General features: G+C 44.5%; 1 protein-coding gene across 3 annotated transcripts in view; it reads left to right on the top strand.

The window, feature by feature from the left end:
• The window catches only part of ICK (intestinal cell kinase), a 233865-nt gene that overhangs the window by 197995 nt on the left and 19577 nt on the right, over positions 1-16293 (top strand). The window contains exon 14 of one of the 3 annotated variants that reach the window (XM_030198959.1): positions 2895-3085. The exons of the other annotated variants lie outside the window; for them this stretch is intronic. Within the exon in view, the coding sequence (XP_030054819.1) occupies positions 2895-2908 (14 nt within the window). The 3' untranslated portion in view covers positions 2909-3085. Of the gene's footprint in view, positions 1-2894; positions 3086-16293 lie in introns of those variants that run through there. 3 annotated transcript variants of the gene reach the window in all.

The raw sequence follows: 16293 nt of genomic DNA, 5'->3' as shown, positions 1-16293 counted from the left end.
GTGTCAAGATCGATCTTGTTTTCCTCTTTGCACGTCTCTGAGATTTTGGAATTTTTGCAGGATGGTTCGACAGGGGTCTGGCCTGTCCGCTTGAAGGTGCAGATTGCAGCCTTGGCCTGTTTCTGGGAGAAGGTGCAGGGTATGTCTTTGGCTTCTTTGGACGTTGTGCGGTTTTTGTGGGGAGTAAAATTGCTTCAGTCTCCACAACGTCCTTTGGTCCCTCAGTAGGATTTGAATCTCGTTCTTGAGGCCCCCTCGTTCTTGGTTGGTGCCCCCTTGGAATCCTGCCCCTACAAGGATCCCAGCCTGAAGTGGTCTTTTGGTAGCTGTTTCCTCTGCCCGTAGGATTTCAGAGTTGCAGGCTGTATTGTGTAGAGCTCCGTTTTTTACTGTTTTCCAAGGAAAAGGTCTCGCTGTGTCCGGTGCCTTCCTTTTTGCTTAAAGTAGTGTCTACTTTTCATGTGAATCAGGTAATTTTGTTGCCGGTGCTGGGAGATAGGGCAGGGGATTCTTCCCAGCGGCGTCTCGCAAAGCTGGATGTTTGGCGAGTCTTGAGATTTTATCTGAAGCAAACGCAGGATTTTCGTTCCTTGGACAGGTTGTGCTGTATGGGGGGCCTAAGAAAGGTGCGGCCGCTTCTAAGGCGACTATAGCGAGGTATCTAAAAGAGGCGATTGCTTCAGCTTACTTGCTTAAGGGTCGCGCTGTTCCTTCTGTGCTTAAAGCTCATTCCACTAGAAGACTAGCGGCTTCCTTGGCAGAAAGCAGTTTATTCCACCTGTGGATATTTGCAGAGCGGCAGTTTGGTCCTCTTTGCACTCCTTTGTGAAGCATTATAGAGTGGATGTGCAGGCGAAAGAGGGATGCTGGGTTTGGTGCAGCAGTTTTGACCTCTGGGATCGGAGATCCCGCCCTTAGGTTGTTACTGCTTTGGTGCTACCCAAGCTTCTTGACCGGTCTGGAGGGTTGCTGAGGAAGGTGAAATTAGACCTTACCTGCTAATTTTCTTTCCTCTAGACCCTCCAGACTGGTCAGAACCTGCCCTGTATTCCTGTATGTCTGTATTTCAGTATTTAAATATTGTGTTTTTGTTTGAAACCGGAGTTGCTGTAACTGCTACAGGGTTTATCTCTGTACTTTCTGTGCTAGTAGGTTCTGGGAATTTTTCCTGGAACTTGCTAACGGCAGATTGGGACGCAGGTGTGCTCCATCTGTAGAAGCTTTTCCCTGTTTGGGGAGGAGTTCCGAGTACAGGGTTCTGTGAGATTTTTCTTGTTTGGAGCTTGTTTTCTCCTCTGCTTTGTTATCGGTATACTGGCTGGTTGGGGGTTCTGCACAGGTTATTTGTACTGTGTTTAAAGTTAAGTGTTCTCAGTCTCCCCTCTGCTGGTAGGTGTGCATAACCCCAAGTGTCGTCTGGAGGGTGAAGAGCAGTGATGGCGAACCTTTCAGAGACCGAGTGCCCAAACAGCAACCCAAAATCTAATTATTTATTGCGAAGTGCCGGTACTCATTATGGGTGGGGTCACCACATATGACTCCATCCCTATGATAGCCACACCCCCTTACACCAGCCATGGCGCATATAAAACAGACATCATTGAAAATATTATACTAGTATAGGAGAAAAAAATAACATGATTTTCTTTCATTATAAATCATTTCTGTAAGTTGTTACAGCTCCAGTATACCCTGTGCAAAATAAGACAGCAGATGTAAATTCTCAAATTAGACATATTCCAAACACTAAAATGAAAATAAATTATTTTTTTTCTACCTTTGTTGTCTGGTGATTTTGTTTTCTATCCATATTGGTCCTAGTCGCTGATTTTGCTGCTCTCTATCTGTTCTCTTAACTCCGTTTCCAGGGCTTCCTTTCCATTTATTTCTTTACTTTCCTCCTTTCTTCTTCGTTTCTTGCCCTCCATCCATGTCCAGCAACCCTCTTCTCCCCCAGCCCCCTCTCCCCTCCAGCCGCCCATGTCCAGCCACCCTCCTCTCTCCCCCTGCCCTCCCCTCCAGCCACCTTCCTCTCCCCCTCCCCTCCCCTCCGGCCACCCATGTCCAGCTACCCTCCTCTCCCCCCTGCCCTCCCAGTGGCAGGCCTCCCTCCCACCCAGCACTCTCACCCAAGCACCAGGCCTGCCGCACTCCCACCCAGCACCAGGCCATCCACCCACCCAACACTCCCACCCAAGCACCAGGCCTCCCAGCCACCCACCAGATCTCCACCCAGCACCAGGCCGACCTCCCTCCCACCCACCAGGCACCAGGCCGACCTCCCACCCACCTGGCAGCAGGCACCAGACCACCCTCCCTCCCACCCACCCGGCGTCAAGCATTCCTTCGTCCCCTCCTCCCACCCCGACATCATGCCCGCCCAGCCTCAGGAGTTGAGAGACGGAAGGCTGAAGGCGCGCCAAACCAGCAGCACGCTTTCACTGCTACTGCTGACGCGGCTTTAACAGCGACAAGGGAAGACTTTTAAATTTTCTGCTCGGAGGGAGGGAGGGAGGGGGCGGGCTGGTGCCGGGTGAGAGGGAGGGACGAAGGAATGCTTGACGCCGGGTGGGTGGGAGGGAGGGCTGGAACGGGCTGAGGCGACCAGCGGCGTGCGTGCCCTCTCTGGCACGCGTGCCATAGGTTCACCATCACCGGTCTACAGGAAAGAAAATTAGCAGGTAAGGCCTAATTTCACCTTAGGTGCTAACATGTGCCTAATGCAGCAAAAATGGCTTAATACAGGATGCAGTAAATCATTTTGCATTAGTTTTGCCACTGTAATTTTTTTTTTTTTTGGAGGGGTGACATTAAAAAAAAAACACATACAAGCTGTTTATTGCCCATGTCACACTGACTTCTGGATCCTTGTCTCTTTTTTTTTTTATTGCCAGATTATCTTCATTGAAGTCTGTAAGACCTCACCCAAATCAGCCAGTGTTTAACTCATCTTCAAAGAGCCCTTCAGGCTTAATGCCTAGGCCACCACCTGCCCAACCTGTCCATGGGAGAACTGACTGGGCCTCTAAGTATGGAGGCCACCGCTGAGCTGCAAAAAGCATCATTTTAATGCAATCTGTATGTTACTGATTCAGACGGTGAAGCTACATTCCCATAGGTGGGTATGTTTGTGATGCAAGAATGCACAAGACTCATCAGCCAGCAAAACCTGAAGAAGGGCTCCTTTGGATTTATTCCTTGCAGTCTGATACTTTTTTCTATAGGCTTATTTTGATATCATGAAGAGGACCAAGCAGTTTTTTCTCCATGAAAACAGGTTTATATGGTATTGCAAGGTTTGTTAAGCATTTCATTTTCTAAATAGTTTTGGTAAGATAAAAAATAATTTTATAATTGCACTGACAGTTTAGTTGAGCTGTTTTTTATACTGTAAAACAGTGGACTGAAGTGCTTGTGACTTCTCCTAGCAGGTACTGTACATTCCGGCATATTCTTCAGTTTCAGACAGTAGAGTGCTTGGCACAACATGCCGATCAGAGCAGTCACTGGTGCTGGTGAATAGCAGATTAAAGACACATTTTGTCTGAGACACTACCATGCATAGGGGATGGAGGTCAACTTTGGGCTAGATGAACTTCTTGCCCTCCAGTGCAGTGTTTCTGTTGGTCTCATCTGCCTGCAGTACTAATCTGCTACCCTGGAAGAACATCTTCATTGTAAACTTCAGTGACTGAGGAAGCAGCTTAGTTCAGGCCTTTCCAGTTAAGTTTGGGATTTCATTTACTACCTAAAATGCAAATGCTCCAGTTGAGAGCCTGCAGGCTTTCTCCTACCAACTACTTTATAAACTGTTTGTGCTAAAGGTGCTATGCTTTTGAACTAAGCATATTTTTTGTAATGTTTGTGCAATAGTTTCGTGATAACATGTGCAGCTGCAGAGTAACATTTCACTGTGTTATTTTTTACTTTTTTCAAGTGCAATAAATACAGATACTTGCCTCAGACCTAGATCTCTAGCCTGTATGTGTCCTGCACAACCAGGGAATTTCAACCAGCAACTTCATTAGCTGATTTGAAGCATAATAGAACCCTGTTTGGCAGTATGGTGCCAAATGTCATGACATAACCTGCATGTATGGGCAGTTCCTCAAATGGACTGAGATATTTAAGCTACAAGGGCTATGACAAACTGACTCAGAAACAGACTGTATACAGTATATTGTTTCCTTGCAGTATCTGCTACTATATCCTCCTATATAATAAAACGCACCTCAACATTCTGAAGCTGACTGCATGGCTGATGCATTCCTGCTTCCTGTATCCATCTCCTGAATTGACATCACGTACTTCCGGGTTCGTCACAAGCAGAAGTGACCAACCACACGAGGTTTCTCAGCTTCAGAATGTTGGAGGTGCATTCTATTAAATAGGATTGGTCAGTTCCTTGAAGCACAGCCAGAGCTCAGCGTCCTGCACAGTAACGCTCAGACACCAGAGAGAGGGGGGGGGCTGACACCCAGAGAGAGGGAGAGAGGGGGGGGCCTGACACCCAGAGCGGCCGGGAGGGGGAGGTATCTCTGTCACAACACACACTCTCTCACACACTCTCTCTCTCTCACAGTCAATGTCTTCTCTCTCTCACTCTCATACACTGTCTCTCACACACTCTTAGTCTCACACTGTATCACATTCACTCTCTATGTGTCACCAGTCACTCAACACACTCTCTGGTCTCACAGAGAGTCTGTGTCTCACACACACACTGTATCTGTGTGAAACCCACTCTCTCCACACTCTCACATACGCACTTGCACACACTCTCATTCTTGTCCACACACATCATTCTCACACACACACTCTCTCACAGACACACTCGACCCCAGACTCACTCTCTCTCTCTCTCACACACACAACACTCGCACATTCACTCTCTCTCTCACACAAAGTCACTCTCACATACACTCTCTCAACATACACACTCCGAGGAAAAACCTTGCTAGCGCCCGTTTCATTTGTGTCAGAAACGGGCCTTTTTTACTAGTGTGTATATATATATATATTATATATATATATATATATATATATATGTATGTATATGTATATATATGTATATAAATTTTGCTTATAGTATGGAAGTATCATTTACTAGATAACCTCACAACAGCTTTTAGTCCGTAATGAAGTGGTAATATCAGTATGACAGGGGCAGCCACTTGGGCTAGATTCTATTATGGCACCTGACAATCTGCGCCAAAATAATATGTTAAATTAGGCTAATTTGTAGAATAAGCGTAAATATCCTGCCGATTATAGAATACGCTGAACGCCCATCTGCGCGGCTAAATTTAGTTGTGGGGAGTACCCCAAGTAAAACGATGTAACATTATGATGCCTAAATTAGGCGCAGACCAGGTATCTTCTATTAACACATATAGCATTTGAGAAACACCCATGACCTCCCATGCCACTCCTCCTTTTCAACTATGTGACTTAGAATTTATGCACATCATGTTGCAGAATATGCTTACACAGTGTGTGTGTGTAAATCTAATTCATGCCAGTTGGCATCAATAATTGCTTTTTAAGTGGCAGTTATTGGCGCCGATGACTTGTTAACTAATTAAGTTGTGCACCCAAACTCCAGAAATTGACTGAATTTGCGTGCACAACTTAAGTCACGCTATATAGAATCTGGGGATTTGCGTCTTCCAGGACAACAAACAGGTCTGCCCTTCTATATAGCTACACTATGCAATTCTACTCTGATCTTTGGCCTAGCTCCATGGATAGGGTACAGGTGCATACAGAGTGTTTTGTCATTTCCCAGAAACAGATGACAGCCTTCCCTGCAAAGCAGGCTTTAAAGCAGCAGTGCCTCCTACAGCAGATGTCACCAGAAGGTTAAAATGAGTTTCCTCCACTCCCAGGAGTCTCCTCTGTATGTCTTTTCAGTTGTTTTCACTTGTATTCTTTCCAGGCCAGCAGACGTTGGAAAGAATTATACAAATGTGGTTGAGAAATGCCTGCCTGCGGGAAAAATAACTCTGAAAGTTTAACAGTATGGTAAAACATGGCATGTGAGGAAAATGGGTGAAAAGACACATGGATTTCTAAAATAGGCCAAATTTTGACCAGAAGTTCCAGAGAAATAAGCACCCCACCCCCCTCCCCCCCAAAAAGGGCTCAATGCATTTCTGTTGGAGAAGGTCAGCTTCTGCATCATAGGAACTTATATACAGTAAAATACAGCAGTTAGGGAATTCCTTCTTTCATACTGCCTCTCCCTAGTTCTCTACTCTCCTAACTCCCCCCCCCAACAATCCCCCCAAACAAACACACAACTGGCTCACCACCCTGCAAACTCTCCCTGCCTCTTAAACTATTCCCCTTCACAAAAAGCTGCCCCCATCCCATAATCTGTTACCAACCCAAACACTACCTTCTGTGACTGCCCCCGTCCCTTTAAACTGTTTTGATCCCAAAAAACTACCCCCTCCAACTTCCCTCACCCCCCAAAACTACAGTGCACAACTGCCTCACCACTCCACAAACTACCCCTCCCCCCCCCAACTATCCCAACACAGCAGGGTTGGAAAAAATTCCATAGCCATGCTCTGAATGTTTTCCCTACTTGTAGAGATTATATTTTCCATTTCCTGTTAAGATTTTTGCCTGCCTTGATCCTCTCTTCCCATTCAGAACAACTATTAATTTTATTTTTTAAATCGTGAAATTGTGTAGTTTGGTTTATCAATAAACACTGTGAAATAAATCTCAAGTAAATACATATGTAATATCTGTAAGATTCATCCTTATTACATAACTAGGAGTGGCTGAGTGGTTAGGGTGGTGGACTTTGGTCCTGGGGAACTGAGGAACTGAGTTCGATACCCAGCACAGGCAGCTCCTTGTGACTCTGGGCAAGTCACTTAACCCTCCATTGCCCCATGTGAGCCGCATTGAGCCTGCCATGAGTGGGAAAGCACAGGGTACAAATGTAACAACAACAACTAGTAGGAACTGACATACCAGCATAGCTACAGAGTGGCCTACCCTGATGCCCATCTTTAATTGGATCCTCTCAAAATCTCATGAAAAATTGGGGATTTTTTTTGTGGGAAGGGGGTTGTTTTGTGTTTTTACTAATTCAGAAGAATGTGGGAGTCAGCCATAAAAGTAGAAAGTCCCCTGTGTGCCTTAGCCAGATTTGATTACAACTGAAGGAGCTCCTGGCACTGCTGCTTTAAATGAAATGAACATGTAGTATTTGACCATGCTTTGCACAGTATCTGAAAAAGAAATAGATTATACATAAGGTTTGGCATTTATATATAGCCAACCCTTTGAATAGAGACCTGAAGCCCCTTGGCAAAGGGAAAAACAGCTGCTGTAATGACTTTCTCTGTACTCAGCTTTGAGTCCATGCCATTTCAATAATTATAGAAAAAGAAACAATGTCTAGCCTCACACCCAATGCAAAATGTCTCTGCTTATAAGTGGTCCAGTTTTGGGCATTGATAGAATTCACAAATAGGTGAGTTTTGGCCAGGCCTTATTTTAGAAGCCTCCTAGTCTTATCTGTATGAGAGGGAAAGAAGCACATTGTTTTCTCGAGGGGTCCTTTGAATATTGCTTGTCATTGGCAAACTGATATCACAATGGCAGCGATACAGAGTTCATGCCCATCATCACTACCACAGCCTTAGTGGAGCTGGGAAGCATACCTTCAGTCTTCTGCTTTCCAATTAGTAGATTAACCCCGTACTTCTCACCCTTCTCACAGAATCACACTTTACAGTCATGTTTTCAGGATCACCACAATAAATGTGCGAGAGATTTGCATAAACAGGTATCCAATATATGTAGATTTATCTTATGTATGTTCATTGTAGTAATCCTGAAAATCCAGCTAGCTATGGAGTGTTGAGAGTCACTGGATTAACCTACTACTTCTGAACCTCTGGGCGAACCCTGTTGTATGATTTGGACATTTTTTATGCAAGCAATTTTAGGAAATGAATATACCAGATTTTATTTAAATGTTCTTTATTTTTAATGGGTTCAGAAGTAATTTGTTACTTGGTGCCAATTAAGAAAAACTGCAGCATAAATCTTGCAGATATATACATGTGACCAAATGTGTTATTTTATAAAGCAATATATTGTTGACCGTTTCTTTTAACAATCAACAGCAATTTTTATGTGGAAATTGTTTCAAGATTTTTGTTTTGGAAACTGCAGCAATGTGTGTGTGTACCTAAATATGATGATCCCAATGCAATAAAATGGAAGTTATACAGTCTGACTGTACACTATTGTATTTATTTCCTGCAGAAAATTTCATGTAAAGTCAGCAGTACACATTTGGGAGAGGGAGAGCTGCTGAAGTACCATGTCGAGTTCATCACGTATTACTAGCTATAGTTCTGCATTTTTCAATTCTATCAGTACTCTGGGATGGATACCATCCGGTCCAGGAGATATGCTACTCTTCAATTTGTCAAATTGCCCAATTACATAATCTAGGTTTATAGAGATTTCATTCAGTTTGTCCGACTCGTCAGCTTTGAATACAATTTGTGGCACCAGTATCTCGCCCAAATCTTCCTCGGTGAAGACCGAAGCAAGGAATTCATTTAATCTCTCTGCTATGGCTGTGTCTTCCCTGTAGGTCTCCTCTATGTACCTCTCATCATAGTACTGAAAGAAGATGAAACTCTTATAAAACAAGTAGCTAGGGTAACACTGGAAGTTATAGTACTCCTAATACAGAAAGTGGAAGTATTCAAGAAGGCCTAAGCTTAATAAAGCCCAAAAGTTTTCAACAGCATCAGAAAGGGATACTAGAGAGTAAAGTAAAACAGCAGGCATATGCTTTCATTTGGAATCATAATCTAAATACCGATTCCATGGTGCCCGTTCCTGCATAGTTCTGTAACCAGCATACTATACCATAAACTACACCACTCTGGCAGGAAAGATATTTGAAATGCTCATTTGTTTATCACAAATTCCACAATATTACAGTTAATATAGATAATATAGCAATAATGTACCATGGGGCATGTGGTTAATATATCACCAGCAATGGCTATCCTTAATGAGAATACTCGTCAAGAAATACTAAAATTCAAAATATTAACAGGTTAAATGTCTTAAGCCAAAATGTCCTTTAAGTAGACCAGTCGTGACTATAGTATGAAACGTTGCTTCTGGGTTCCCAAAGGATAACAAAAAGGTATTAGTACTTTAGCTCAAACACTTAAGAGTCAGTCACAGAATGCTCCAATGTAGGCAAGGGAACTGATGCTTTTTGGCAATGGGTAAGATGAATCCATGATGACAGCCCTTGAAGCTTACATGCAGAGTATCCAACGAGCAGCACTTGACAGGGTCCTGTGAACTTTGGGGAGAGTGCTATAGCAGGCCAATGGTTCTTAGAGTAGTCCCAATATCCTGGTTGCGGTTGTGGGTATGATGTACCAACAACTTTGTACAGTACTTCCTGGAGCCTGAAATAAAGGAGCAGAAAACAATACTAAGTATAAATGTTTACAATAGGTTAAGATACAACTCACAGTAATTGAGGATCTGCTGGTACCATATGATATAAAGGCCCTGTCATTGGGTGCCCAGTTATAATTTCACATGGGATAAGGGCTTACCTAGTTCTCTGGTGTGAATTGCAAATTGACATAAGGGCAAAGGGCAGTGAAATTAGCCAATCAGAGGCCCAATCAGAAGTTAGGGCTCTCAAAGAGATACTGCATCTCCACCCCCCACCCCCCTTTAACAATTAGGAGTTCTGTGTAGCCCAGTTGAAGATGGAGGGGAATGGACCCCTGAGTTCTGGCAAAGATCTGAGATCTAGTTTCAAAGAGCGGCCTCTGCGGCCTGCAGTCCATCAGTGGTGGTACACCAGATCTACAGCTTCTGCAGTGGAGTCAAAATCTGGATGTAATCATAAAGAGTTGAGAACAGTACACATAGTAGCAGCAGATGCATGAGTCAATTGATGCAAATAAAGAGCAATAGGGCAGTGGTGTAGCTATGGGGGCCTGAGCCTCCCCAAATTGGCTGGCGCACCCCCTGCCAGCTGAAGCGTTTCACCAGCACTGGTCTCCACCACATTGTCTGCCCTGCTCTTCCCCTCTCGTTGCTGCATGCTCATTTTAGGGAAACAGCATGTGCATGCTCAATTTCATTAAAATGAGTGTGTGGGATGTGAGGGAAGAGAGAGCAGGGCAGGCAATGTGGTGGAGACCAGTGCTGGATAAACATTTCAGCTGGCAGGAGTTGGGGATCTCCAGCCAAAGTATGTGTGGTGGCAGCAGCATTGCTTCAGCTGGCGGGGGTTGGGAACCCCCCACCAGCCAAGGTATGTGCAGCAGAAGCAGTGGTTGGGGACCGGCACTGGCGGTTGGGGGACGGTGGGGAGGCAGACCAAAATGTGCCCCCCATTTTGTGTTTTGGCCCCCTCCCACCTACGCCCCTACAATAGGGTAGAGTAAAGATGGAGGGAAGACATAATGATCACCAGATTTCCACAGTCCATCAGAGGTTCTGATTGCCCCCATGTATTCCAGATGAGCTGGTCCTGCAGAGAAGCCTGAGGAGAGTAAAAGTCAACTAAATTTTGCAAAGTGAGAGACTGGAGACAGAGCAGGTACAACACGTAACAGTAACAAAACCAGGGCGATATGAGTGTCTAAGGAACAGTAAGTATCTTTAGTACATGCTGCTTGGTAACTTAAACATAATAACAAATCATCAACATATTGGACCAATTTGGAGGACTCAAGCTGAATATCCAGATATAAAAAAGGAGGCAGATCATATAAAAAGGTAGTCTTTAATGAAGTAAAATGCTCCCAGGTTAACATTGATCTACACACCTCCAGGAACAAGAACATTACCTATATCGTATCTGTCATGAAATGCCTAGCCACCCACCTGGGGTTACCCCATGGCCACTTAGAGGGTCTACCCCCCAGCACAGCTCAGGTCTGCCTGCACCTGCCACTCGTGCTCTACACTAGCACCCTCCTCCCACAGACTGGGTCACAACCACCTCTGGGCAAGTCTCCTGCTCTCAAATTATCCCCAGTGATATCTAGGTTACTGGAGGCCACACTTCAGGGTCCTACAGTTCCCAGAAAGCACTCACAGACCCAACACATAAACCACAAGGATTCTTTATCAGTCCAGACAAAGAGGCAATAAACTAAATTGTTTATTGTCTTTCAAAATTTAACAGTACAAAAAAATGTGCAATCAGCAAACAATAACAGGTAAGTGAAGTATGGATCAATTATAACACTAACTAAACATTAGTTTACTTTCTAAAAAGTACCTGAGGAGATCAGGACATATAGCTGCTCACCAGTTATCAAATCAGGGGCGTAGCTACGGGTGGGCCTGGATGGGCCCGGGCCCACCCAGTTTAGCCTCAGGCCCGCCCAGAAGCAGATCCAGTTGCCGTGACCGTCTCCCACCCCTGCCAGCAGCGCTTCATTTAATGTTGTCGGCGCTGCTGTTAGTTTCCCACCCCCACGGCGGCGCTTTACACTTTACCTGACGGCAACGCTACAGATGCAGCGCTGACGTCCGACGTCCTGCTCCGGGCCTTCCACGCTGATGTAACTTCCTGTTACGGAGGCGGGACGCGGAAGGCCCCGGAGCAGGACGTCGGACGTCAGCGCTGCATCTGTAGCGTTGCCATCAGGTAAAGTGTAAAGCGCCGCCGCGGGGGTGGGTAAACTGTAACAGCAGCGCCGACAACAACATTAAATGAAGCGCTGCGGCAGGGTGGGAGAGGGTGAGGAAGTCAGTGGGGTGCTGCGTGCTGGCCCAGTAAGGGGAGGCAGGGAGGGGAGGGAACAGAAGGGTGCTGGACTTGCAAGGGGCAGAGGGTTGGAGGGAAGGGAGAGAGATTTTGGGATTTGCAGGGGGGAGGTTGGAGGGAAGGGAGAGAGGTTTTGGGATTTGCAGAAGGGAGGTTGGAAGGGAAGGAGAGAGGTTTTGGGATTTGCAGAAGGGAGGTTGGAAGGAAGGGAGAGGTTTTGGATTTGCAGAAGGGAGGTTGGAGGGAAGGGGAGAGATGTTTGGGATTTGCAGAGGGGAGGTTGGAAGGAAGGAGAGAGTTTTGGGGATTTGCAGAGGGGAGGTTGGAGGAAGGGGAGAGGTTTTGGGATTGCAGAAGGGAGGTTGGAAGGAAGGGAGAGAGGTTTGGGATTTGCAGAGGGGAGGTTGGAGGAAGGAGAGGTTTGGATATATAGGGGAGAGGTGCTGGATATGCAGGGGGGTGGAGGGAAAGGGGAGAAGTGCTGGATATGCAGAGGGTTGAAGTGAAGGGGAGAGGTGCTGGACATGTATGGGAGTTGGATGAAAGGGAAAGAGGTGCTGAACATGTAGGGGGCTGGATGAAAGGGAGAGATGCTGGACGTGTGGGGTGGGGGGGGGGGCTGAAGGAGAGGTGCTGGATATGCAGATGATGATATGCAGAGGGAAGGGAGAGAGATGCAGGGAGAAAGAGCCAGATGCATAGGGGAAGGAAAGAGAGGAAGAGAAGCTGGTTGGGGGTGGGAATCAGAGAGGAGAGGGACACATTGGTGTGGAGGAGGGAGAAAGGGGACCTAGGGAAGTATACAGATACAGAAGGGAGATGATGGGCATTAGGTGGGAGCATGGGGACAGGGACAGCAAATGTGAGATGCTGTATGGGGATGGCACATGGGCACAGAGGGGTATGCCTGACCAAGGGGGGGGGGTTATAGAATAGAGATAAAATGCTGGACACTGGAGAGGGGGTATATGGACCCGGGGGGGGGGTGAGATACCAGACAAGGGAGAGAATAGGAATGCAGAAGGGATGTGCTGGGCATGGGGTGCATAGGTGCACAGAGGAATGATGATGGATGAGGGGATATGAACACAGGGGAGATACTGAACAAGGAATATAGGAAAACAGAAGATGGGAGATGGATGATGGACATGAAGAAAGAAGAAATGTCAAATAGGAGACCCTGGCAAGTGAGTTAAGAGAAGACAGAGGGAAGCAGAAACCAGAGACTGGGACCAATATGATTTGAGAAAAAATGACCAGACAACAAAAAAGGTATAAAAAATATTTTATTTTCAATGTTGTGAAATATAATATGTTGGATTGGAATGTACAGCTTGCCAAAGTTGATGGTAAACATGGCTGGGGTCCAGGACAGAAATCTAGGAAAGGACCCCAAAGTCCATTACCAGGCTGCTCCTTCAGCTTCCAGCATGCAGGCTTTCTCTGGCCAAGGAACCAAGCACAACTGCCCTAGTTCCATCCCCTAACACCATCCCTGGCATGTGCCATCTTTATATTTTGCACAGGAGCAAGTGCCTTTCTTTCTTGTTTCTCTAGTGATTGTACTACATGCAAGGTCTAGTTTCTTGGGATTTCCGTTTAATTTATATTTCTAGAGTTTGTGGTCACTTATTCTGTGTTTGGCATTTGTGTCTTGTGTGTGTGACTGAGGTATTCTGTTAGCATGAAGTTTCCATGTAGCATTCTGTAGTAATTTGGCTTGTTCAGCTTTCCTGATAAATGTATTTGTATTTAGGGCCCTACTATAATATTAAGGCACTTCTTTTTCATAGGTAGGATCTTTGGTTTTGGAAGTTAGTGTTGGCATGGTAGATTTGCTCTAGGTTCTGAGTGACTTTGTTTTATAGATTTTTTAAAGTTAATTTATAATATGTCTGTAATTGAGATTACACTAGAAAACAAAATTTCTTTATATGATGAGTTTTATGGAGAATTGTCCTTGCTGTGCTCTGTATCCATTGTTGGTGGACAGGCCAGAAGGTTCTCTGGATGCAGAATGTGTTTGGCTTCAATACCATATATTGTTGGAGGGACCATGGCTCAGTGGGGCTGAATAGTGCAGTCTATTGTACTTCCCTTAGCTCTCAATTGCCCTGCAGCCACTGAAGCCTGCACTGCAAACCCTCATTGAAGTTATGGGGAGTGGGGTAGGGACAGGTTTGCATCAGGTTTGCTGTTTTTTCTTTTTCAAAAAAGTTGGCAACTCTAGTGCCCACCATCCAACCTGTTGGCCCACCCAAAAATTGCCTTCTGGCTACGCCACTGTATCAAATATTAACTGTTTTAGAGGGCTTGAGCAAACAGCTTTCTCTTTCTCTTCTCCCAGGCTGAAACGGGAAAAACTAGTACAATTCAATGAAAAAGCTTGTGGGCCAATCAGAGCCCAGTCAATAAGTTTTTAAAGAAAGCTGGTTACATCACTATAGGCATTCCTTTATCTGTGTGCTAACTAAAAGAAAGAAAGGTCAGTTCTTTGTAACAGCTTAAACCATATCAGCCCACCCATACAACTTTGCTCTGACACTGATACTGACTTTGACACAGATTATACCTTAGACCCCGTATCCCTATCTCCTTATACTCATCCCCAGTCTTCTCTTCTCCTTCTCGCCTATACCATATCCCTCCCAATCCCTATTCCTTTTGCCTATTCTATCCTTGTTTACCTTCCCATATCCAATTCATTTATTCTAAAACCTCTCTATTATTATGTTTATTCAGCTTGTAATATTCACCTTATAAGACTCTATAATTCTAGTTACTATGTAAGCCGCATTGAACCTGCTTGTGTGGGAAAGCGCGCTGTAATAAATAAATAAATAAACAAACCACTTGCTGGCCAAACTAGAGAAATGCACTTCAAGAATTAAAGGTGGTTTACAGGCTTAAAACACATTGTTCTGTCACAGTATCACTTTGCTGGACCAGACTAAGTGAAGTGTGCTGTATACACCAGCTGGTTTATTCTGCCCTGATGCAGCCATTATTACTGCCAAAGCATGGCCAGGTGGGTCACAGATGATTGTTAACCTACAAGCATTTTACTTCATTACGATCTAAAAACAATTGCAAAGGAATATCAAATTGGTGACAAGGGCTTCTATTATCATTTTGGAAAAGGCCAAGTCCCACATGTTTTTACCCAGTTGGAATGGCCCTTATTGTTACTACTACTATTTAGCATTTCTATAGTGCTACAAGGCATACGCAGCACTGCACAAACATAGAAGAAAGACAGTCCCTGCTCAAAGAGCTTACAATCTAATAGACAAAAAATAAAGTAAGCAAATCAAATCAATTAATGTGTACAGGAGGAGAGAAGGGTAGGTGGAGGCAGTGGTTACAAGTGGTTACGAGTCAAAAGCAATGTTAAAGAGGTGAGCTTTCAGTCTAGATTTAAAGGTGGCCAAGGATGGGGCAAGACGTAGGGGCTCAGGAAGTTTATTCCAGGCGTAGGGTGCAGCGAGACAGAAGGCGCGAAGTCTGGAGTTGGCAGTAGTGGAGAAGGGAACAGATAAGAAGTGTCACCTGTGGTTTATCAAATTTGCATTGCGAGGTTAAAGGATGAAGTGGGGGTCCTAAAATGGGTTCATATTAACCAGCTAAAGCTGTATCATCTCAGGAAGTTTGCTACAATACTACTACTACTACTACTACTTAACATTTCTAGAGCGCTACTAGGTTACGCAGCGCTGTACAAAATAAACAAAGAAAATACAGACTGAAGAAGAGAATGATACAAACTCCACTAATGCTGATTAAGTTATTTGTGTTCATGTTTTTCAAATAGATCCTCAAAAGGAAAAATTAATCTGTAGGTATGACTTGTCAGGGGTTTTCCTGAGCCTTTAAGGTTGAGATTAATCATCTTTCTGTCTTGTTATAGGAGAGATGGTCTCGTCTATGTTGCTTTGCATGCTGGACGCATGATTTTGCCTTTATAGGTCATTAAAAGGAGCTGGAGCACCAAAGGGGAAAGGTGTCTAACCCTCTAACAAGTTCTAATCTCGAGAGAGTAATAAAAGTGTGTCGTTCATTAACCTACGGATGGTATTTAACTAATTAGTTAAAAAACAGATAACAATACTGTTTGTAAATGGCTGTCTTATTCATATGTCCATATGGACCCTTTGGGGATTATATTTGACTATGGTCTTAACCTTACTTCTAAATCTTTGGTTAATCTCTGTTCTGGGCTACACAGTTTTGTTTTCCTATGTTTGCTCTTTATTTTTCTGAACTGTCCAGTCTGCTCTTTTTAAGCAGATGTATCCCATTGCTTGAGCAATGGATCCATGATACTCATAAAATTTATTTTTGTCTGTGGCCATATTTTTTTGTTTTGCCTTGTGCATTTTTTTTAAATCATATTTTCATTGTACCCATTTAGATGATCTTGCTAGCAAAGATATCAAGTTGTGATTCATTTTTAACCTTAAGGTCCAAGTTCAATAACAAAAATTGTT

This window comes from Microcaecilia unicolor, chromosome 3 (assembly GCF_901765095.1).
Source record: "Microcaecilia unicolor chromosome 3, aMicUni1.1, whole genome shotgun sequence".
Classification (NCBI taxonomy): domain Eukaryota; kingdom Metazoa; phylum Chordata; class Amphibia; order Gymnophiona; family Siphonopidae; genus Microcaecilia; species Microcaecilia unicolor.
Note: the sequence above shows the minus strand (reverse complement) of the source record. Positions and strands in the feature narration are given on the sequence as shown.